The sequence below is a fragment of the Elephas maximus genome, chromosome 6 (assembly GCF_024166365.1).
Source record: "Elephas maximus indicus isolate mEleMax1 chromosome 6, mEleMax1 primary haplotype, whole genome shotgun sequence".
NCBI classification, from domain to species: domain Eukaryota; kingdom Metazoa; phylum Chordata; class Mammalia; order Proboscidea; family Elephantidae; genus Elephas; species Elephas maximus.
Genome location: NC_064824.1, coordinates 99,289,064 through 99,314,031, shown reverse-complemented (window position 1 = coordinate 99,314,031; position 24,968 = coordinate 99,289,064). Strand labels below are relative to the sequence as shown.

Genomic DNA, 24,968 nt, shown 5'->3' with positions numbered 1-24,968 from the left:
CCCACCACAGGCCTTCTTCCAGTCACTGGACCACACCACACCTTTGCCATCCCAAAGATTTCAAGCATGCTATTCCCAGGCACAGTCTTCTGCAGCTCTTTTCCTGGCTAATAGCTCCTTATCCTTAAGGGCATAGCATTGCTGTCGCTTTCTCAAAGAAGTTGTCTCTGACCCTCAAATCTAAAAGTCCCTGGTTCTCTTCACTGACTCCTTCATTTTTTCTTCTTAGCACTCATCTAAACTTGCAATGACGTTAGGGTGATTACTTATTTAATGTCCATCTCCTCTATTGGGTCATAAGCTCCATGCGGGTAGTGTCTGTGTCTATCTTGTTGACTATGTGCCCCCAGTGTTTAGCACAATACCTAGTTCACTTATGGCTTTATACAGACAAAAGGATTTTTTTGGAATGACTGAATCCATATTGTAATGAGATCTTTATGCTAAATTTACAGTGGGCTCTGCTATCAGTTTCCTGTTCCTTCTCACTAAAGAACTGATAATAAGCCTTTGTAGTGGACTGAGAGAATAATCTATGTTCTTTCCGGACCCTCTTCTGGGTGGCCCATGTTACTCTTGTCCTGCTGTGAGTTCCACTATTTATTTCGGGGCTCTCAGTCCTCATCACAGACATTTCTTAGCCTTTGCTTATGCACTTGCTCAAAGAAAAGTCTTTAGGCACAAAATCCCTATCAATTGATTTCTACTGAAGGCTTCTCTTTGGAAATTTCTGGATGGCTGTTTTACTTTTTAATGAAAAGGATTACATGATGCTGCAGATCTGTCTAACTTGAGCCTCCTGTATCTGTGTTCTCCTTGGTAGCTGTATTCCTCTCTGCACGATTGGCATTGTCTCTGTAACTGCAATGGTAAGGAAACCTGGTTCTGTAATTATGATAAAAAAAATTATAATGAGTTAATATTTATCAAGTACTTACAATATGCCAGGCACTGTCCTAAGTATAAACTCACTTAATCCTCAAAACAAACTAATGAGGCAGGTATTATATTCCCCATTTATAGATTAGAAAAATTGAGACATGGAGGATTGAAGTAACTTGCCCAAGATCATACTCTAGTAGTAGTAGAGCCAGGACTCAAACCCAGGCAGCCTGGCTCCAGTACCCTGGCTTGTAACCACTACGTACCAGTGCCTCCCTAAGGACCTGTTGAACATCATGAAATTTCTGGACAGTTTCATTAATTAAATTCCCTTTGATAATAATAGTTCAGGGAACCCATCCCACCCCCACCCCATTCCCCTGGCCAATGTTGTAGTGTAGTTAGGGGTTAGGTATTTGGAATTTTCTTCTTGCTGTCAAGTAACTGCTAGCTTGGCCATTTACTCTTTCTCAAGTGGAACTAGCTGCTTTTTTGTCGGCAAGAAAGGAATTGACATATATGTGGGACATAAATAAGTTAGATGTTTATGATGATTCTTATATGCCAGAGTACTGGTCATAATAAAACCAAACCAAACCAAACCAAACCAAACCAAACCAAACCAAACCAAACCAAACCAAACCAAACCAAACCAAACCAAACCAAACCAAACCAAACCCGTTGCTGTCAAGTCAATTCCGACTCACAGTAACCATACAGGACAGAGTAGAACTGCCCCATGGTTTCCACGGAGCACCTGGTGGATTCGAACTGCTGACTTTTTGGTTAGCAGCCGGAGCACTTAACCACTACGCCACCAGGGTTTCCACTGGTCATAACAGGAACTAAAAAATGACTGTTGAATGAAGAAAATAATGTGAATGGGATGGCTTCCTCACTTTGGGCTCCTGGCTCATTTTCTATGTTGGAATCTATTTCTCTCATTTAACATAAGATATAATTAAAGTCACCGAAGAAAACCAAAGGATCAAAGCATAATGCAGGCAAAAAGTTAATCAGTTTTAAGTCTCAATAATCAAGAGCAGGTGAGTAAGACATTTCTTAATGGGTTTTGATGTGCCACCATAACCAAGTAGCAGCTGGATTTTCTCTGAGGATTGTCTTCCATGTGCATTACCTCACTACCCTTGTGCCTCTCCCAGGAAAGTTCTGATTCTAGCTGGGCAGACAAGGATCTTGTCGAGTCTTATTTGGCATCAAGGAAAGTGTATTTCATTCAGAAGTGATTTGAACAAGGGGGTATGCTTTAACAAGTATTGAGAGAATGCTGTAGTAATAATTCTGGTTGATTCAAGTGAAGGTGTGCTGTACTTTCCGGAGGTGAGGGAGATGAAATCTGGTTCCAGGGGCACAGAAAACAGTCCGTCATTTGACTTGACTGGCCTACCATCTGGTCTAAATGTAGTCCCCAGCTGAGAAGACACTGTGTGACAGTGCAGAGAGTTTGGGGAGCCCAGTAGTTGGTGATACTTGACACTATTAGATGGTAAGAGCACAGCCCAGTGGCAGTCCCCAGGAAAGAGACTGAAAAGAGTCAGCCATACACTAGTGGGTTCAGAGCTGGGTACTGGTCTCAGCAATCAACTGGAACACCATAACAAGAAACTGAGGCAAGAGTCTAGTTCCACGGGTTAGGCCAGCACGCTTGGGGCAGGGGCAGGCTGTGGTTTTTTGAGTGCAAGGTGTGAAGCTCTAGCCTAGGACCAACCCTTTCCGGGTGGATTCTTACAAACTTCTCTTCTGGCCTCCCTGGGTCCAGGCCCCTACCTCTAGTCCATCCTTCATGGATTTTCTTACAGTCTTCTCTGATGGTATCACTGGTCTCCTTAAAGCCTTAATGGCTCTTTCGCTGTCAAAGCCAGCAAATCTTCTACTTGAAGCTCTTAACCACCTGGCAGTCTAAGAATTTTGTGTTGCTCAGATGTGTGTGTACGTTCCTGAAATAGAAGACTCAATCCCTGCCCTCAAGAAACTGATACCTGCACATACCAAAAAAAACCCAACAAATCTATTTCCGTCAAGTGGATTCCGACTTATACCAACCCCATAGGACAGTGTAGATAGAACTACCCCATAGTGTCTCCAAGGAGCCACTGGTGGATTCAAACTGCTGACCTTTCGGTTAGCAGCTGAACTCTTAACCACTGTGCCACCAAGCCTCCATATAGTGACCCAAAAAAAAATGTATAAAGCAAGATTTCACTGAGTACACAGGCAGCCTTTGCACCCTTCACTTGGCCCCCATACAATCTGCCCTTGAACTGGTGGATGTATGAGAGAGGAGCAGCTGAAGAGAAAAAGGTGAGAGAAAATGAGCGGAAGTTTTCAATAGGATATATTGAGTTGAATGTATTCATGGTGGTGTTATGTTGAAAATCACAGGCCATTAAAAGTGTGCATATGTATAAACCAGAAGGTTTAGATACTTAAAATATTAAGTGTTTGTGCCTTTTGAGTCTAATAATTAACACAAATACAATCACTCTTCATTTTGAACATGCACAGAGGGAAAAAAATTCAATGAATAGAATAATTAGGCTAAGCATCGCTTTGTTGAAGTTATGGTGATAAACATTTCCATAAAACTATTGTTTCCTTAAATTCCTCTCCAATAAATCATCTTAGGAAGTGACTCACCAACATTTTATTGAGTGAAATCATTGAGTCCCCAGTAATGGAGATCCCTAGAAAATCAGGTAGATTACCAATGAATAAGCAATGTATTAGCTCTTATAGTCATCTTGGATTATCACTCATTATACTCCAGTATTTAATACAGACTAATGATAAATGATAAAAGCTCAATCAAATAGATTTTTAGGTACAACATCTTAAATAAAAGACTTTGCAAACAAGGAAACGACCACAAAATCCTTTAACATTAATGGTCTAAATATGCATTTTCTTTATAAAATCAGCATGGAAGTTCTGCAGACAAGTAAAAAATGCTAGATTGACAAAATTAAATGTCATATTTTTGTTGAAGCTCCAGGACCATAATTGCTTGTACATATAATCAGGGGGTATAAGGTAGTTCGTAAATATAAAAGTATTTAAGAATTACCCCCAGTTTTCTATACATTTTAAAGATGTTTATATTAGTGACCTGCCGAGTCTTAAAATCCATCAGAAAATCTACTTCTGTTCTTGAACCCCACATTAGGCAACAGGGATGGACCAAGGCTTACAGCACGTAGAATCAATTTGTGGAATCTGAAAGACAAAATTTAGAAGACTTAAAGATGATTTAAAAATAGTAAAAATATTTAGAGCAAATCACCATAATTAGCAGCAAAGTAATTTGTTTTTGGAAAAGCATTTGATGTTTTTATTCCTCAAAATGTGCTGAACTTACATAAGCTTGTTTTCTCTCTTCCCAAACAGGTATTCATTATGTTGGTGGCTAAAGAAAAAGGATTCCTCATTCTCTGACACACCGAAGCAGAAACTAAGTGCATGCAATACTGACTCTAGCTGAAAAGAAACCAGGTAGGAGTGTTTCCAACACAGCAGTAGATATGGGGAATCTACAGGTTTAAATCATGACAAATGTCGTTCTTATTTAAATTTTTCCTTCTATGTTTATATTAATCCTATTTTGAATCCTTTGGCATTAATAACATTTTCTAGGAGGTTTTTATTAGTATGAGTAGACCACAACCAATTCAAGGTTAAAATTCCTGAGTTTAAATGGGAAGTAGACTTTCACCAAAATTGAAACAAAGAAAAATTATTCTAGGACAAAGAATGCTCTTTAGGTATGTCATGTTTACGCACAGTGAGTATTAAAAACTATAGAAACTTAAAAAAAAAAATAGTACTTGAAGGAAAGGAACTGCCTGATAAAATCCAAGTAATAATTTTTTCCAGTGTGAGTTTGTTTGCAAGTGTAAAATAGAAGTTTTTTTTTTTTTTTTGGTTTTAAAGAAAGCTAAAATAAAGAAAAAGCAAAGTCAAATTAGTATAAAATTATATTATCTTGTTAGAAAAAGTTTTCTATTAGTTTCCAAAAAAACCAAAAGGGTATGTAATCTTTAAAAACACTGGAGAGATTTGGGAACTGAGGAACAATTCTGAATCTGATAAGAAAAAAAGTGAAACGCACAAGTAAAACAGAATTTATATTTACCAAACTCTCCCATCAGCAGTCTTTCATTTAAATAAGAGAAACTTTACAGATGGATACTAAGCCACAAAAACCAAACCCGTTGTGGTTGAATCAATTCCGACTCATAATGACCTGATAGGACAGAGTAGAACTGCCCCATAGGGTTTCCAAGGAGCACCTGGTGGATTCGAACTGCTGACCTTTTTGGTTAGCAGCCTGAGCTCTTAACCACTGTACCACTAGGGTTTCCACAGATGGATACTGGGATTCACTAATATTTGGTAGGGTCAAAGTTTATCTTACAAGTAAGTTTGTATTTAGCGCACAGAATAGAACTTCCCCATTTATTTTTCAGTACTTGTCAGTTCCTGATAAGCCAAAAGCACAAGATGACATCCTCATAGCATAATTAGTTTAAAAGACATTTTCTCAGGCTTTATATAATTTCTTTACATATGCAAAGAGGTGTGATATAGAATAGTTATTCAGACAGGGTCTTTCCCACTATTAGACACCGTGGCATAGTTCAGTAGGGTCATTAAATTTAAGCAGGCAAAACCAGCTTGCAAAGTTCCAGCAGCCGGTAAGATTCTCAGTTTTCTGCATTTTGTAGCTGACAGTCATTTGCAGCTTTCTCTTCCGGTGATATGTACGGTAGGTTTATAGCAGATACACCAAGGGCAGAATTTTGCTGTCCAAATTCAACACCACTTAATAATTATTGATACTTTTCAAGAGCAAGGATATACAGTTTTCCAAAATCATTTTCTCCTACCAATAAAAAAGGGCGAATGTAATTCGAAGACTGTTTCTTCAAAGAGGTAAGCTAGACAGGGCTTCCAGGTGGCTCATTCTGTATACTGTGCTAAAAAACAACGTCAGCAATTAAAGTTACAAGTGAACTTTGCAGTCTTGCTTACTCACCATCCTAGGCAGAACTTCCACACCTCATGTTATTCCAAGTTCTTCTTTACTGATTTCCTAAGTCCAGTCCCACTGCCTTGTCCTGTCCAGAGCATAGCAAACCAATACACTGAAAACAAGGACAGCCCCTCTGCAATAGTGAAATAATTTGTCCAGTTATTCTCAGGGAGGCCAGATTACTGGTGATATAATCCTCAAACGAACACTGGCACAATTTTGTCTTTGCTCCGTTTCAAGAAAGGCAATATCTTTTCCCCACTTGGAAAACAAGTATCTGCAGCAGTTAAGCTCTTTTCCCAGCATACAGCAGGCACTTGTTGAAGAAACACCCATTTCTTGAAAGCAGGATATACATCCATTTGGACTTGCATTACAGATAGGTTAAAATGAGGATGAACTACGTAATGAGATTTATTTTGAGTTTTTTGGAAAACTTCCACAGAGGTGCGAAGGAAACATTAAGTTGTTTGAAGCCATGTAAGGAACTTTTCTTTACAGAATGGAAACCTTTGGCCCTTGACATACACAGTGTTCCATCTGTGTCTCCTACCACCATCCTGGCTGCTGTCCTGAGGACACAAATCAGCCAGGTCACCTCTACAGAGAATGATCCAAAGATCACACCCTCTTTTGGTCAGGAAGGTCCTGTTACATAAAATCCAAGCTACATTCTTTCCAAGAACCACCGAATCTACTGGAGAAAACAGTCAAATTGACCCGCATATATTTTGCTTAGATTCTCTTTGCCCCAGAACACTAGCAGTAATGCCATCACTTTTGCCTTCAGTCATCAAGACAACGGGTGTGCTGTTCAGAAGGGTTTCCTGGAGGGAGACTGAAGAGTTGCTGCTGCTCAGCCTTGTCACTGTCCCCTGTAAGCGGGCGCGGTGGCCAGACCTGAGGTGGCAGCGTCCCTGGTCCTGCATCCCCAAGTACTGCAAGATGGCGCCGCTGCGGGGTCAAGGTCAAGGGCACGGCCACACGCCCCAACCTAGGAGAGCAACGGCGGTTGGGGCTTCTGGGCCCCGCCACGTCCAGGTGTCTGGGACGTCACCCCTGGGGAGCCCGGGGCCTTCCTGGTCATCCAGTCTCCATCTCGCCCCGTGACCCGCTGGGGGTCTCTGAGAAGCGCGGTATGGGAGTTGGGACGGCCACACTTTCCGTTTGACTGTATCTGAAAAAGCAAACGTTTGTCTATCCAGGTTGACTCGGAAAATAACAGTAGAGCAGCAACGCTTCAGGGAAAACTGTAATTCGCATTTGTCACGAGGTGGTGTGTGGCCCCACGTAAATTCACAAGGCTTTTGGAGGCTCCAGTTGATTGGCGTGGTGGAGAGTTTGGGCACGGGAAGAGTCAGGGTCAAAATGGCCAGTTACCTCAGACCAGTGCTGATTTAGTTCACCAAGTTGGGGCCCAATGGCCTCCCAGGCAGGCACACAGTTTGTGAGTCAGCATGCATTAGTTCTAAAAGTCACCAAGACATTCCCCAGGCCCACCCAAATTCTTATGACCTCCGTACCATCTGTTTAGGAAAGACTTCCTCCTGTGCCCCTCATACAGCCAGGTCCCTTCTGGCATGAGGTCCCATGTGGTGGCTTCCTCTCTGCAGTGACTCACCCATCTGCATGTTTATGGTGGCATCATTCATGCCACTGCCAAGTGACATTTGTCTAGTAGTTGACAGGAGTTCATGATCCTTCACCCTGCATCTTGTGGGGGTGGTAAAGAGGGAGGAAGCCAGGAAAGAGGACCTGAGCACCCCTGGGTTTGGGTGCCTTCCTCCATGGTGGTCATGGCGGTGGGGTTTTCAGGCCAATAGTGGAGAGGTTTTCTTTGTGGTTTTTTTTTTTAAAGGAGGTATATATGGGAGATGGGGCATAAAGTGGGGGTAATTTTCAGGACCTTTATAATCTTGCTGTCTACTGGTAACCTCCTTCGTGAAGCCCAGGTTGGCTTTGCCTGAAGAAGCGAAAGTTTGCTGGTGCTGTGAGTGCACATGCGGAGCCTTAGGACCCCACCCTTGGTTCCAAGGTATTTGGTGCCTCCTGCCTCCTAGTCCTGTCTCTCAGACCTGTCTTCCCATTTGGTGTCCCCATGGAGTAGTCCTGGCTTGCTCCTTCCTCTCTTTGCTTCTTCCATTTTTGTTCTCCTCTCTTCTACACTTTCCTCTTTTTTCCTTCTGCAGTCTCGCCCTCTGGTGAGTTTTATCTAATCTCATCGCTTTAATTACTAACTTGCAGTCATAACTCATAGATCTGTCTGCAGCCCAGACCTCTTGCCAATCCTGAATTAACTGCCTGTTACATAAATCCCTTGGCTGACTGTTATCGTTAGGTGCGGTGGAATCGATTTTGACTCATAGCGAACTCACATGATAGAGCAGAACTGCCCCATAGGGCTTTCTTGGTTATAACCTATACGGAAGCAGATGTTTTTGATCTTTTTCCCTCAGAGCCTACGAGTGGGTTCAAATCACCAACTTTTCAGTTAGCAGCTGAGCGCTTAACTGTTGCACCACCAGGACTGACTACCAGATTATAAATCTAAAATCAAATTCACCACTTTCCCTTTGAAACTAGCTCCTTCTTCCCCCTGTATTGTCTCTTTCTGTTGAGGGCACCACTGTCCTTCCACTCACCTGAGCACAAATGTGAGGTCATCTCCAACTCCTTCTCTCCTGCCCACCCCATCCAATCACATGGCAGGTGCTGTCCTTGACTATCTTTCCTCTATTACCACCTTCACTGATCCCTCTCCAGCCTGTCACCTCTTGCCTGGACTATTACAGTAGCTTCTCCACTGTTCCTTCCCATGCCAATTTGTGTCATACAATCTGTCAGATTAGTCTTCCTGATAATCCCTCAAAGGCCTGCACTGTCAACAGAATAAAGCCTGAGGTCTTTATAAGAATATCTACGAACTGGTCCAAGCTGATTTTTCACTTTTATTTCCAACTTTTCCCCTTCATAATCTACCCTCCAGTCAAATCAAATTATCTACAGTCTGAGATACACCTAGTACTTTGCTGCCCCTCCATGTGTTTGCTTTGGCTTGATCATCCCTTCCTTCTTTTCTCCCTCTCATCTTTTCTCCCTCCCTCCCTTCCTTCCTTTTCTTTCTTTGCATGTATTTTTTAATCCTGGGCCCTGTGAAGGTTTATTTTTTAAGTAATTAAGGTTGATCTCCTCTCCCAGCCTCCCATATCCAGTAAATCTCTTTCAACTGCCGAATGCCTCAGAGTCCTTCCTTTTTTCCCTTAGTTCAGGATGTCATAGAGATTGTCCACAGCAGCACTGTCCAATAGAAAGAAAATGCAAGCCACTGTTGGAATCCACATATGGAATTTAAAAATCTCCTAACATTAAAAAAAAAAGATGTAATTTTTTAACCCAGTATATTTAAACTATTATTATTTCAACATGTACTCAGTAGAAAAATTATTAGTGAGATATTGTACATTCTTATAGTAGCATGTATTTCACACGTATAGCACATCTCAGTCTGGACTAGCCTCATTGTAAGCGCTCAATGGTCACATGTGCTGGCTAGCAAATATTGTATTGGAGCCATAGGCAGGGCTTCCAAACTTTTTAGGTCACAGAACTCTTAGGAAATGAAAATATTTGGGCAGCACATCTGGGGTAAATGGATTGTGGCTGAAGGTTGCTGTGAGGCGGAAACGATCAATACAACCCATTTGGGACCCAGCTGGGAAGTACCATGTCTCGGCTCTTTAAAATCCATTTTCCCCTTTGACAAATTTAAAAACCTTACAGCTTGCTATATGAAGATTCAGAATAGGTGATTTTCATTTTCCAAATGATAGCATTATACATGTTGAAACTGTAAATCCCCTTTTAAATTGGCATATGATTCCCCCTGCCCTTATTATATGCACTGAGCATAATAATCACTGGAGGGGGTGCAGAGAATTCACAGACAGGAAGGAAGAGCCCATACCAGGTCTGTAAACTGATCCACACAAGCCATTCGAATCTGCTCCGGCGTGGCTGGGCTGTTCATTATCAAAGTTGGGGCCAGGCCCCTCTCCTTTCGAGCAGCAGCCACAGCATCAGTTATAGCGAAGAACACAGAAGAACCCAGAAACATTCCTGACTCTCCCAGGCCCTAGGTGTGGAGGAGACAAAATTACAAGAGAGGATTTTTAGTAAGCATACCTTAGGACACCCAGCCCATGGGGTGCTGAGGAACCTTTGGGCCCTGAAGGAGCTCTGTCCAGGAGGTGGGTAGGCCAGGCTGTAATTCAGAAGTTGGCAAAGCTTGCCAAGCGATGAGAAGCTGGCTGAGGCCTGGCATGCACAGGCCCGAGGGGACCGTGCAGGGTGAGGCTGGTGACTCGAGAACTTCGGTATCACCCACAAAGCTAACTGGAACTTGAAGGATGAATAGGGTTTAGAAGCAGTTGCTTTTTGTCTGACACTCCTAGTTGGGCCCCTGCCAAGGATTTAGCCTCAGTACTTCAAATTAAGAAAATAATAGGCTTTAAAGAGCTTTTCCCAAATTATAAACTTAGGAATTATAATAATGAGTCAATGTTTTTTTAAGTTATACCTGGCCCTTGCTGGAGGCTGGTGGGCAGTACCTGCTATTGAGGGCCTCTGGGTTAGACATCCCCTGGGGCCTGTTCCAGTTCTGATGGTGTATGTTTCTCTGTCCTTCCCATTGCCAATTACTACTGACCTCTACCCTGGCCTTCCGTCCTAAGGCATGATCTGCTTTGATAGCCTTCTCCATCCTCTAGTTTCTTTCTCTGCCCACTCTACCTTGCTAAGCCCTCCTGCTGCTTCCCCACCCCCCCCCCAAGCTCCACATCTCCTTAAACATCTTCCTTTCAAATTGAACCCCAAGCAGCCTAGAACCCAGGCCCTGCTCAGCTGTGTCAAGGGGCCACTCACTCATCCTTGCATGTATTGAAGACACTGTCTCACGTACCGTCTGGCACTGTTTAGCCCTGGCTGGACAAGGGCTGCCAGCCAGCGGGGTGAAGTCCAGCCCACACTGCTCACCAGCCCTGACCTGGCGTGGGACACGTCCACCTGCAGGAAGGGAGCCTTTTGTAAGGTGCCCAGAGATGTTTCCTAGGCTACAGTAGCCTTGCTCGTTGTTAGTTGCTGTGGCGTCGAGTCTCACTCCTGGTGACCCTATGTGTGCAGAGGAGAACTGCTCCATAGGTTTTTTTGTTTGTTTGTTTTTTATTGTGCTTTAGGTGAAAGTTTATAGCACAAGTTAGTTTCTCATTCAAAAATTTATACACAATTTTTTTTGTGACATTGACTGCAATCCCCGCAAAGTATCAGCAGTCTCCCCCTTTCCTTTAAACTCTGGGTTCCCCGTGTCCATTCGTACAGTTTTCCTGTTCCTTTTCTGCCTTCTCATCTTTGCTTTTGGGCAGGTGTTGCCCATTTGGTCTCATACACTTGACTGAACTAAGAAGCACATGTGTTGTTTGTTTTATAGGCCTGTCTAATCTTTGGCTGAAAGATTAACTTCGTGAGTTGCGCAGGTCTGAGTTAGCAGGGTGTTGAGGGGCCGTAGTCTCAGAGGTTCCTCCAGTCTGTGTCAGACCAGTAAGTCTGGTCTTGTTTTTGAGAATTTGAATTTTGTTCTACATTTTTCTCCTGTTCTGTCTGGGACCCTCTATTGTGATCCCTGTCAGAGCAATCGGTGGTGGTAACTGGGCACTATCTAGTTTTTTCTGGGCTCAGGCTAGTGGAGGCTGTGCTTCATGTGGTCCCTTAGTGCTTTGGACTGATATTTGCGTCTTTGGTTTTTTTCATTTTCCTTTTTTCCGGACAGGATGGGACCAATAGATGTCTCTTAGATGGCTGCTCGCAAGCTTATAAGACCCCAGGAACTACTCACCAAAGTAGGATGTAGAACATTTTCTTTACGAACTCTGTATGTCAATTGATCTAGATGTTTCCTGAGACCATGGTCCCTAGCCCTCAGCCCCAGTATCTTGGTCCCTCAAGGTGTTTGGATATGTCTAGGAAGCTTCTATGACTGCTTTAGTCAAGTTGTGCTAACTCCCCCTATATTGTGTGTTGTTGTCTCTCCCTTCACCAAAGTTAACACTTGTCTACTATCTAGTTAGTGATTTCTCCTCCTCCCCCTCCCTTGTAACCATCAAAGATTTTTTTTTTCTGTGTGTAACCTTTCCTTGGGTTTTTATAATAGTGGTTTCATACAATATTTGTCCTTTCGTGATTTACTTCACTCAGCAAAATGCCCTCCAGATTCATCCACATTGTGAGATGTTTCATGGATTCATCATTGTTCTTTACTGTTGTATAATATTCCATTGTGTGTATGTACCATTATTTGTTTGTCCTTTCTTCTGTTGGTGGCACTTAGGTTGTTTCCATCTTTTTCCTATTGTGAATAATACTGCAGTGAACATGGGTATGTGTCATGGATTGAATTGTGTCCCCCTCAAAATATGTGTCAACTTGTTTAGACCATAATTCCCCGTATTGTGTGGTTGTCCTCCATTTTGTGATTGTAATTTTATGTTAAATAGGATTTTTTTTTCTTAGGATTAGGGTGGGATTGTAACACTCTTATCCAGGTCACATCCTTGATCTAATGTAAAGGGAGTTTCCCTGGGGTGTGGCCTGTACCACTTTTTGTTTCTCAAGAGATGAAAGGGAAGCAAGCAGAAGCCTGGCGTGGGGGTGGAGGGGTGGGGGGTTGGGGGGTGGAGGGGTGGGGGGACCTCATACCACCAAGAAAGCAGTACTGGGAGCAGAGTGCATTCTTTCAACCCAGGGTCCCTGCACAGAGGAGCTCCTAGTCCGGGGAAAGACTGATGAGAAGGCCAACAGAGAAAGCTTTCCTTCCCCTGGAGCTGACGCCGTGAATTTGGACTTCTAACCTACTTTCTGTGAATAAATAAATTTCTCTTTGTTAAAGCCATCCACTTGTGGTATTTCTGTTACAGCAGCACTGGATGACTAAGGCAGTGTGCGTTTGTCTATTCTTGTAAAGCTCATTTCTCTAGGATATATTCCTAGGTGTGAGAGTGCTGGAGCACATGGTATTTTTATTTCTAGCTTTTTAAAGGAGCACCATATCATTTTCCATAGTGGTTGTACCCTTTTACATTTCCACCAGCAGTGCATAAGAGTTCTAATATCCCACAACCTCCCCAACATTTGTTATTTTCTATTTTTTTGGTTAGTGCCAGTAATGTCAGAGTGAGATGGTCCATGGGGTTTTCACTGCTGTGACCTTTCAGAAGCAGATCACCAGGCCTGTCTTCCGAGGCACTTCTGGGTGGGTTTGAGCCCCCAACCTTTTGACCACTAGTTAAGTGCTTAACTGTTTGCTCCAGCGCTGCAGTGGTGACCAAAACCCACATGGCCCCTGTCCCAGCTGAGCTTAGATTCATGTGGGTGAGGGACACAATGAGTAGATATGCAAGCACACAAATGTATACTTAGAGTGGGGGGAAGGGCAACAAAGGAAGAATAACAGGTGCTATGAGACAGAAGAGTTGTGCCTGTCAGATGTGGGAGGAAGGGGAAATCCTGAGCAGGGGGTGGCATATGAAAAGGCCCTGACAAAGGGAAAAGCTGGGCTTACTCAAGGGGCGGAAAGAAGGGCTGTGTGGCTGGAGCGCGGTAATCGTGACACAAGTCGACCTGGAAAAGGTAGACAGGGGCTAGACCATGCAGGGCTTTGGAAACCACGTTAGTAATTTTGTGTTTTATTATCAGTACAAGGAGAAGCTATCAAATGGTTTTTACTGTGGATTATATAACTTCTTCCTATTAATGTCTTTTGTAGCTAATCTCTTGCCTTAACAGATCAATCATGCCTTAATTCATGTAACACATCTAGGATCCCTGAAGCAGCAACTAACGCTGGGAATTGGCAGGCAGTTGGGATAGTTATTTTGCCTCAAGGAGGCTTCAAGAGCCTTCGAATGACATCAGCAGGTAGCTAATTACTCCACCTATACTTGTTCAGTCTTGTCTTATAGCAGTGACCAATTGGCAGGCTCCTGCCTTCTGCCCTTATCAACTGGCAGGTCCTGGCAGTCAGGCTGGTACACAGGTGCTTCCCTTCCCAGCCCCCAAAATAGGAGCAGGCTAGAATGCTGGAGATGGGCAACAGGGATCCTAACCTTGTGATTCTTATACCTGCCTTCCGCATGGCACTGCCAATACATGGCCACATAGATTATTGGATTCTTTCAAGAATCCTGGAACAATAAGGGCTCCTGCACTCAGAGTGTCCTGCTCAAGGTCAGGTGGCTGAATGTGGTTGAACTGGAGCTCAGTTCAAGGTCTTCAGAGTCCATAGCCAGGACTTTTGCTACCATGCCTTGGCTGCCTGCATACAAGAGTTTCCAGGGTTGAGAGGCATCACAAGGCAATGAGACTTCAGGTCAAACAGGCCCTGTAGGGTGGCATTAATTATAGTCTGGAATCTAAACCTTAGCTCACCAGGCAAAAAGAAGTCTAACTGTATTAGGGCTCTAGAGTTGATTGGCCCCTGGAACACTAATCGAACTCCCCAGAGATTGATATATAAACCAGACCCATTACATTAACTTACAAGGAGAAACTAAACTGTGCAGAGAGGAATGGTCCCCTTGCCAGGCTGGTATGCTCTTCCTGCAGGCAGATCTACGGGGAAGCCAAACTATGGGCTCCTCAGTGGGCTCAGAGTCAGACAGAAATATATTAAGTGATATTTCATTCCAGCCATAGAGAAACTTAATGAAATATGCCACTACTTGGCCAATAACAGGGGTTCCAAACCCCCATATAGCAGGTACTTGATGTAAGTATTTATCAAATGAATAAATGAATGAGTAAATACCTGTCTATGATGAGTGTGGTTATTAGTGATAACAACGTAAATGCTATCAACGGCCTACACTTTTCATCAGTTTACCATGTGCAGACTCTCTGCCAAGCCCTTTGCCTGGATTGCATCCTTTAATCCTCACAACATCTCTGTGAGGTGGGCACTGCTACTGTCCCCATTTTAGATGAGGAATCTAGGACTTAGAGCAGTTGGGTAACTGCCCAAGGCCCTACAGCTAGTGAGCACTGGAGCTGGGACTGGACCGTATTCAGTCGGACTTGCAAGGTTACAGTTTAAGCCACGTACTAATCTGATTCAGCATTTCTCTCCTCTGGACAAGGCTGCGTCTACATAACCAAGTCTTTCCTCTTTGAGACCCATTTTCTATAGTTGATTATGACTCATCCCCTCTCTAGACACATTCTTCTTCAGATATGGAAATACTATTTCCTCTACAGGTAGTAATATTTGCTGATACCCCTGACTTTTATTCTGATAACTCAAGTAATATCCAAGTTACATGGTGATTTCTCCATGATGAGAAATATTGCAGGTGTCCTCCTGTCTCTAGTATGCAGGGTGCTCCCTTATTGCCTTAGAAGGCTCTCCTCCTTTGCCCCAGTTGGTATGTAGCCGCTATGTAATTTGGGTATTTAGACCTGTGAGTGCTAGACTGGGGGAGAAGCCCAGCAACCAAGACAGGTAATAAAGCCCAGTCCATTTGCACACATAAATGAAGAGTCCCAGGGTGCCAAGAACTCTCAGAGAGAAGATATTACACCACCCAGGGCAAAAGAACAAGTTCTACAAGAAAGTTGATAATCCTATTTCTCCAATGAAGTTCCCCTCCCTCCTCTCCATCTATGGCCTAGATGGATGGGGAGGAGGAGGAAACTGGAACAGAATAGCATATGTTGTGCTGGGTCAAGAGGTTTCTGTTACCTATATGTGTCTTGGTTGAAAAATGAACACCTAAAAAAGTAAACCATTGAGAGAGAGTGTTGTAAAACATCATTACGGCCTTTTCCCTGTGTGGTTCTGAAACTGACAAGGTGACACACTCCCAAGTTACTTCCAGACAGACCATCGTCTTTTAAGTTATACTCCTGGGTCTCAAAAGGCCGCAACCATTGGAAGAGAGATTCTACAACTACTAATACCTTTATTTCTAGGATCTGAAAAAGGTTCCTAGCTGTCCCTCTTGTAAACCGCGGGGAGAGGGTAGAGTGTGAGAATCACGAGTCACCTCTACAGGCCTGATGAGAATCTGCAGTGGTCCAACCTTAGACACATTTGTAGAATTCATAGGATTCTACAGCTAGTCTAGAGTTCCCATGACCCGTTTCCCATTAAAACTATGCATTTCCTGAAATAGAATATTTTGATGCTATCAAATTAGATTCTGACAAAATATATCATGATACATTTTAATTATATATAAAAAAATATAATTTTTATTTTGATGAAATCTGTTTAAAAGAGGAAAAAATTTAAGGGAAAATACAAGCCCCAAACTTTTGAGTTGCCTAGCCTTTTATGACACTATTAAAATGAAAAGATGGCTTCTTCCTAAACTTGTTTTGGAATGGATTTAAGTTCATGATGCTTGTTAGGGCTGCAGAAGAAGAATATATATCGTGCTATGTTGTTTATGAGATAAACTGTACTAGGATTCACACTTGACCTTGGTTATAGGATGTGGACACTTCAGAGAAATGTTTCTCACTTTTTTGGCCAATCAACTGTAAGATATATATATTATACTGTCTACTAGTTCACTCATGTGTTCAGCATGCATGTACAGATGCATACACACACACACAACCCTACACAGTTAAGAAATTGATCCCTCTCCTTATTATGTGTGAAACATTTTGATATTTTCTATGTTACTGTACTCTCTTCTACTCAATTAAAAAATGGTGGTAAATTAACTTTATGATCCTCTAAAGGACAGTGAACTGCAGGTTGCAAAACTCTTTATTTGAGAAATTTTACCCATGGGACAGGAGAAAGGTAAAAGAAAGGATGATCACTTATCTTTCTCCAAAAAGTACAGCATATTGAGCTTTACACTTTTGTAGAAGATGATGAATTTCAGGGCAGTGATGGAGTGGGTCTGGAGCCAGCTAGATTTGATTTGATTAGAGATAGAAAAGCTCCATCAACCTATCAAATATTTATTAAGTGCATACTGTGTTTAGCCACTGGATTGAGGACACAGGGTGAGTGACATCGGCCTTACCTTCAAGGTGCTTATAGATATTTACTAGTGGATTACCTAGTGAACCCCCAGGATAAAAGCCAAAGAGGTCCAGGGCAGAGTCACTAGGAACATCAACATTTAAGGATGAGCAGATAAATAAGCACTTGCAAAAATCAACCGACAAACCAATCATCACCAAAAATCAAAACAAAGAAAGAGAATCCCAAGAGAGAGGGAGAAATTTAGGAGGGTAAGACATCTCAGAAACCAAGGAATAAGAGTGTTTTAAGAAGGAGGGAGTGGTCAGCTGTGATGAATCCACGGAAAAGTCTAGAGGGTTATGGGCCAAAGAGAGCCCAATGAATCCAGCAGCAAAGAGGTCATTGGGGATCTTGGGGACAACTGTTTTAGTGGCGTGGTGAGAGCAGAGGCCAGATTAAAGGGATGAGAAGTGAGTGGGCTATAAGCTGTGTCAACCAGTTTAAGTGAAACACTATCCAGAGGCATTAGGCTTGAAATTATAAGCTCAGAGAACCAGAACAGGACCATAACTGTGTGTGCGTTGATATGTTGCTACATCACAAACAATGGTCAATTCTGTAGATGTTATCAAAAGGGTATGACTAAGTCCAGCCTCTTTGTGCCAACATATTCAACATAGACTAGAGATTAAGATAAACATGTCCATCTGGCCATGTCAGTCTTTAAAACTTGAAACAACAACAACAACAACCAAATCATGAAAAATGGAAGACTAGGTTCTCCTAGTCATTGGGTGATGCAAAAGGTTAAGTTTTCAACTACTAGTCAAAAGGTTGTCTGTTCAAGACCACCCATAGGTCCCTCAGAAGACAGGCCTGGTGATCTGCTTCTGAAAAATCACAGCCTTGACAACTTTATGGAACAGTCAGTTCTACTCTGCATGCATGGGGTCGCCATGAGTTGAAATTGACTCAATGGCAACTAACAACGAGATTCTCCAAGGCTGTAACTCCCCAAGCTCCACTCATATTAAAATAGAATCTCAGGTCTCAACCCCCTTATGTGACATTTAGGTACAGGCAGGCAGGGTTATGAATGTCTGACTTACATACAACCTATAGTTATGAACCAAACCTCATAAAGCTTATCATATTAAAAATTCAAGGTACATACAAGGATTCATAATTAAAAGGGTGCTACTTTGCAACTTGCATAAAAACATTATTATTATTATTATTACTGTATTATGTTAAAGATGTTTTAGTATATATGGAAGTGCTTCTTTAATTTTTTTTATGCATAGAAATGTATATACTATATACTAAGACAAACATTTGGCTAACTTACATTACATATAAACCTTACCTAAACATTCTGACTTATGTATAAATTCAACTTAAAGACAGTCTTAGGAATGGAACTGGTTCATAATCTGGGGACTGCCTGTAATTACATAAAACTCTCAGTTGCCTTAAGCAGAGATAATGAACAACATAAATATTCCTGAGAAAAGGCAGTATAATTGGCTTTAGACAGGAGGGAGTAAAGAGAAATTCGTGGAAAGTCAGATGTGGTGATGAATCAAATCATCCATAGACAGAAAGAATTGATTATATTACAAAATGGGTTGAGATTTGTGTACAATGACATCTCTGAGCTCGGCTTGGGATAGTGGAGCCATGGCTTCACATTGGAGGTGCTGAGGAGGGGCAGAGGGTCCCTTTGTGCATCACACGGGGGTTTGGGAGAAATGGAGGAATAAGCAATAAAGATGTAGGACTGGCTTTCTGTTTCAGCACCTATTGTCACATGAGGGGGAGAGGAGCTGAACTGTGAGGGGATATGAAATGATTCCGATTTATCTTTTTATTTGAGTACTGGCTCAAATGCATCCCTCTGAGTCAGGCATGAGAAGTGTATGGCTGACTTCTCTGGTGTTGGCCGGCATCACAAAGACAAGAAACCTCCCAAGATTCTGCAAAGGGCACCAATATGGCTTCTGTGTTTCATCAAAAGACTTCAAGGGCTTCCAGACACTGAAATGGGTGTCCTGGTGCTAGAAATACCCCCGTGAGGGACTAATTATCGTAGCTGCCAGCTGTGAATTACCCTGTCCACCTTGGCATTATCTTAATGCAGTTTCCCCCTTATGTATTCTCTTTCATATTTTTCATATCTATTTCTCTCCAGGCTATAATCTCAGAGAGTTCCTTAATATGATTTGTGTTCTGATAGGGAGTTTGGTTTATTCAGTCATTAAGAGAAATTTATAGGTGACAAGTTATATGAAGACTGGCCTTAGATGCTTACCTTGGAGGAGTAGATTGCTATTGGATTTTGGGTTGGGGTCAACAGGGACACATGAAGCTTCTCTGGGATATCGGTAATTGAAGGAATTTTGTACTGCCTCGGACCCCGGGTGTATAGGACCCCATCAGGTGAATATTTCAGCTCCTCTAGGGTATAAAGTCCAAGGCCTTGAGTAAATGCCCCTTCAACCTGAGACAGAGAAATAAATGAGCCTTGCTTTTTCATGATGTACTGTGAATTTCCAAGTAACATCTAAAAATGTAGTTCCTGTAAGCGACTGACTTGCTTTGGAGTCCAGGTCTCTCTGGATCTCCATATCCTAGTTGCAGATGCAAGTAATGTCTTTCTGATATTCTTGGGTAAAATTCTTTAGAAAAATGCCTAGACTTGCCTGTAAAAACAAATAATACTAATATTTAACGGTCCCAGATAAACCATTGGCATAGTAGCGATTTTAGAAACAGATGTCCAATTCTCCCATCTCCCATCTTTGGGAATCAGGTTCATTCACCCCAATGTCACTTGTCCAGTTAGCAGGCTTTCTTTCAAGGTCTAAGGTTGGTGATCAAGGTCTTGGATCTTCTCCCTTAAGAGAGAATGCCCCAGCCAATTTCTTTACCAGTAGATTCATATCCCAGCATCATTCCCCTACTTTCCCTGATTACAAGGACTAAATTCTAACACAATCTGATAGAATTTTTAATTTAGTGGTCTTTGAATAGAATTTAGTCCTCCGAAAAGGAGGCTCAGGAAGAATTAATGATAGAAATTTGCATGGTATGCTGAAATAAACTTTCAAACATTTTCTTTGTTCATATTTGTGACGTGGTAAAACATTTTGCTTATATTTAAAATTTTAATGAGTACAATTGTGAAATATTTCACTTAGGAGTTAAGGCCCCAAGTTTTCACCATTGGCCCATTCACACACACACACACACGCACACGCACACGCACACACACACACGCACACACACACACACACTCTGTAAAGTGATCATGGATTCTCATGTGGTTTCAAGTACCACTTCTCTGAGGATCATTCCAAAATCTACATCAACAGCCCAGGCTTTGAATTTTGGACTTGAAATCCAACTTTCTTCTTGATACCTTCACCTGGCTCTCCCCCAGGCACCCCAAAGTCAACAGAATAAACTGAACTCAATCTTACCTTTTAATTTTAAGTGCACTTCCTTCTTTACTTGAAATTTCAGTCCCTGGGATTACCACTCACATAGGTTTCCATGACAGAAATTCGGGTCCCATTTGTATTCCTTCCCTTCTCTCAACTACTGCCTCCTCCCACCAACCACTGCCAATTGTCGATTTTACCTCGTAAGTATTTCTGAACATCTGTATCTTCTACCTCATTCCTACTTCCATTGCCCTAGTTTATGCCTCTGCCATCTCTTGCCTGTTTGTAACAAGTTCCTAACTCATATCCTTGCCTTTAGCCAGTCAGTCATCAGTCAATGGTTCCCATTATCTACCAGTGGGTACCACTCACTCCTGAGAGACTTATTGAAAACACAGATTCCTGGGCCCCATTTGATTCAGTGGTTCTTGGGTCAGGCCTACAACTATGTAATATAATCCATAAATGTTTGTTTAATGAATAAATAAAATTCAATTCAATTTGCCCATACTATTATGGGTAAAAAAAAAAAAAAAAGAAGAAAGACGGGAAATAATTTAAGCTAATAGAGCAAACTATTTAGAGACACATAGAAAACAGAAGAAAGAGAATTGTGTCTCTCAACCTGTATCCAGAAAAGGTAAAATATTATATGATTAGTATATGGAACATCCACATATTAACTCATGGATACCAGAGAAGAAAGTATGCACATACCTGTCCTATGTCCACAGCAGGATTTATACTGAAAGAAGCATCCATGACAATGTCAGTTCTAATGTTCTATACAGAATTGAAAAGAAACAGGTGTTATGGTACGTGCTTCATTTTATGAGCAACAAGAATACTTTCTTATTCCGGAGTTAAAAGGGGATCAGAAAACATCACAGAAAAGTTCTACTCTTGGTAAGGGTCTTATAAAATATCAAATAATGTCAGTTAAAATATATTTCTTAAATAAAATTTAGAAATTATTGGCTAAGTATTGATTATGAAATTGTTGATGTGGATTCTAACAAAAATTTTAAATGTTTATAAGTACCTAGTCCATCTTCCTATAAAATAGAAGTTTCAAGTCTCACCTTCGTTGGTCTTAATATTATATATAAAAAAAAAAACTCACTGTCATTGAGTTGATCCTGACTCATAGTGACCCCATAGGATTTCCAAGGCTGTCAATCTCTATGGAAGCAGACTGCCACATCTTTCTACCACGGAGTGGATGATGGTTTTGAACCACCAACCTTTCCATTAACAGTCAATCACTTTAAGCATGGCATCACAAAGGCTCCTTAATATTATATAGTGATCTAAAATAATGGTTATGAAGATTAAGTAATAATGTGGGCAAATGGTTATGATAGCAGCACATCAAGTAAAAAAAAAAAAGGCTAGGAAACTATGTACAAAAATGAAAATCAATTTGTAAAAGTATATGGAAAAGCACTGGAAGTAAGTATACCAAAAATAATAATATGGAAGAGTTTTAGAAGATGTAACTTGTACAATGAAAACATGTTAAATATAAAATGTCCTAGGGATGTCGCATAGTGGCAGGGGTTATCTTTAGCCTCAGGGTTAATGAATAAAAACCAAAAGAACCCACTGCTGTTGAGTCGATTCCATCTCATAGCAACCCTATAGGACAGAGTAGGACTGCCCAAAAGAGTTTCCAAGGAGGGTTAACGAATAAATGCCATTTATTGAGTATTCACTATGTGTAAGAGATATTGCTAACACATTTATACTTAGCATAGCATTGAATCCATACAAGCACCCACATAAGAGATTTTAGTACTTTTTTTTTTTCCTTCAGAACTTTGCTTCGTAAAACCTATTCTTTCCCTCTGGTTATTTGATAATTTTCTTTGTGAAAGTTTATAGTTGAAAAACACTGTAAGTTTCTGTCAGAAAAGGGTATGGAAATCTGGGTTGACAATCATTTTCTCTCATCCTTTTGAAGATATTAATTACTGTATTGTTTTGTGACAGCTGTGCTGCTGAAGAGAAGTCTGGTGTCATTCTTTTATAAGTAGTTTGCCTTTTATCACTGGCGGCTTTTTAATATTTTATCTTTGTCTTTCATGTATCATCACAATGTGTTTAGATGGGTATATATCTTTATGTATCCTGCTCAGCACTTGGTGTGCCGTTTGAATTTTAAGACCAATATCTTTCAGTGTTAGAAAACTCTCAGCTACCATCTCTCTGCCATTCCCTTATTTTTTACTTCTGAAATGCCTATCAGATATATGCCTGGGAGTATCAGTTTGTCCTTTATGTCTCTTATTTCTCTTTCATAATTTTCATCTTTGTACTCTTCTGGGCTAAGTAAATTCCTCCGTATGATTTTTCAATTCACCAATTCTTTTTGACTGGGTCTTGTCTAAAGTTTTGTAAGTTCAATGAATATTTTTTAACCATCAGGATATTTTTACTGGTTCTTTTAATATGTACTAGTTCTTGATTCATAGTCACTGACTTTTTCCATACCCCCCCCCTTTTTTTCTAAATAGGTATTAAAAAAAAATCTTACACATATTTGTCTTAAGGTCACTTTGGTTTGCTCTATTATATTCATCCCCTGGTAATATATTCTCCCATTTGTTGTATTTCACAGCATTAGTTTGTGTGCTTTTAATTTTAGATTGCAAGCTCATCTGAGTGGAGTTTCTTTTATTTTCTTTCCTCCATTTCTCGGTTCTGGTAGTTTTGTGGTTGCCTTAAATTTGTCCCAAGTTCCTTGGTTTAGAATCAGATTTTCTGTTAGCAGCTCTGGACTCTTGGGTGTGTAGGAATATTGCTCCTGGCTTGGACCGTTTCCTAGTTTCCAGGCAACAAATGCTGTTTTCTCAAACTCAGGAATGAGCAAGAAGCTCTGCCTCAGTCCTTATTTCTTACAGGTATTGAAGCTCTGTTCTCCTACAATGGTGGTGGCTTTTAGTTCCCATTTTCCTGAAAGAGCGGAACTCCTGGCTCTCTTGCCTGTTTCCCATCCCAGGATTTGATGGGTCTAGGACTTTAGCCCCTACTTATCACTGTGTGTCCCATTCCATTTCTATAAACTCTGATTTACGGATGAAAAAAAAAAAGGCTTAGAGAGTATATGTCACTATACCAAGGTCACCTAGCTAATGCATGGCTAACTGACTATATAGGCCTGTCTTAAGCATTCAAAGTGCATACTCGTAACTACTTGCTACAACAACTTGCTTCCCTCTCTGACCATGAGCACCTCAGGAGCAAAAGCTATATCTTATTTGACTTTGTAGCCTGGGAGAAGGTATTCCCAGTGCTCAGTATATGGGTGCTGAACAGATCTAAACTACTGTTCTAGTAGACGAGACTTTGGGTCAAGTTCCAAATTTTTATTAAGATACTGACTTGGCAGCAGCCTCCTTTCCCTCAGGCCTAGACTAATATGTCCCTCTTCTAGAAAGCCACAGTGTGCTTTCTAGAAGGTTTTAATATGTTTATGTTTGTGAGAATTATTTTATTGCCAGAAGAAATAAGAATAGAAGATCTGTGGCTTTCTCTGGCTAGAAGGGCAGAATGACAAGGATGCCCTACCACATATGGAAATCCATTATACCCAACTCTTCCATAAGCTATCTTTATGTATTGGTATATTATGAACAAATCAGTAATGATTTGCCATTTGGGGTAGTTTATATTTCACTTTGTTCAAAACCTAGAATCACTGTGGTATAGTGAAAAGATTATGCAATTTAGAGTCAACAATTTTTAGTCTCAGTGCCACCACTTACTAATTGTAACTTTGATCTGGCCATTTAACCTCTTTGAGCCTCAGTCTCCTTATCTGTAAAATGGCAATAACAATGATAATACCTAGCTCATGGAGTTGTTATAAAGATTAACAAGATAACATACCAGAAAGGTTTTTGCTAACTGCAAAGTATATAAATGTTAGTAGTATAAAAAAGTAAATTTGTGGTATATAATTATTATAATAATATAATATTAGTAGTGCTACAAATTAAGCTAAAATTTATTAATTCAGCAACCATTTATTGACCACCTATTATGTGCCAGGCACTGGGCCAGGCTCTGAAAAAATAAAACTGAATGAAACATGAATCCACTCACCCAAGCTAGAAATGACCATTGATATTTCCTTTTCACACACTCACCCTTACACCACTAGGTTCCATTAGTTTTCCTTCTGAAATACGTCTTAAATCTATCCCTTCAGGCTCACATCTTCTCTTGCTTAGTTTACCGCAGCAGACTCTAAAGTGGTCCCCTTGTTCAGGTCCTGCTTTCTCCTCAGATCCCTCCTCTACAGTCACTAGATTGACCTATCTAAGTCACAGATTTGCCCATGCTTTTCTGCTGCTGAAAAAACTCTCCATTGGTGTTGCACCCTACGAGGTAAATTCCAATTGTGTTAATGGGCTGGAACATGGCCTCCATGATTCTTAACTCCTTCCCCAGCCTCATCTCCATAATTCTATCCTTTGCCTTTTCTGCATTGTACTCTTGGTGGTCCCCAGACCTAGCCAGCTGGTTTTGCTGTTTTCTCTGTATAGTAAACCCCCAT

The 24,968-nt window shown here is 41.2% G+C and overlaps 2 protein-coding genes across 5 annotated transcripts in view; both read right to left on the bottom strand.

Annotated features, from left to right (window-relative positions):
• Nucleotides 1-3,565, bottom strand: part of LOC126077962 (aldehyde oxidase 4-like) — an 88,299-nt gene extending 84,734 nt beyond the window's left edge. Inside the window, exon 1 of the mRNA XM_049887767.1 lies at nucleotides 3,541-3,565. Within this exon, the coding sequence (XP_049743724.1) occupies nucleotides 3,541-3,564 (24 nt within the window). The 5' untranslated portion in view covers nucleotide 3,565. The remainder of the gene's footprint in view (nucleotides 1-3,540) is intronic.
• Nucleotides 3,566-4,027: 462 nt separating this feature from the next.
• LOC126077959 (aldehyde oxidase 3-like) overlaps nucleotides 4,028-24,968 on the bottom strand; it is a 100,592-nt gene continuing 79,651 nt past the window's right edge. For 2 of the 4 annotated variants that reach the window (XM_049887761.1, XM_049887764.1), the window contains 4 exons: nucleotides 21,125-21,190; nucleotides 19,273-19,461; nucleotides 9,897-10,064; nucleotides 4,028-4,116 (listed from right to left, as the gene is read on the bottom strand). In XM_049887761.1, coding sequence (XP_049743718.1) covers nucleotides 4,063-4,116; nucleotides 9,897-10,064; nucleotides 19,273-19,461; nucleotides 21,125-21,190 — 477 coding nt within the window. In that variant the 3' untranslated portion in view covers nucleotides 4,028-4,062. Of the gene's footprint in view, nucleotides 4,117-6,914; nucleotides 7,110-9,042; nucleotides 9,230-9,896; nucleotides 10,065-19,272; nucleotides 19,462-21,124; nucleotides 21,191-24,968 lie in introns of those variants that run through there. The other 2 variants (XM_049887762.1, XM_049887763.1) reach the window with 2 other exon arrangements.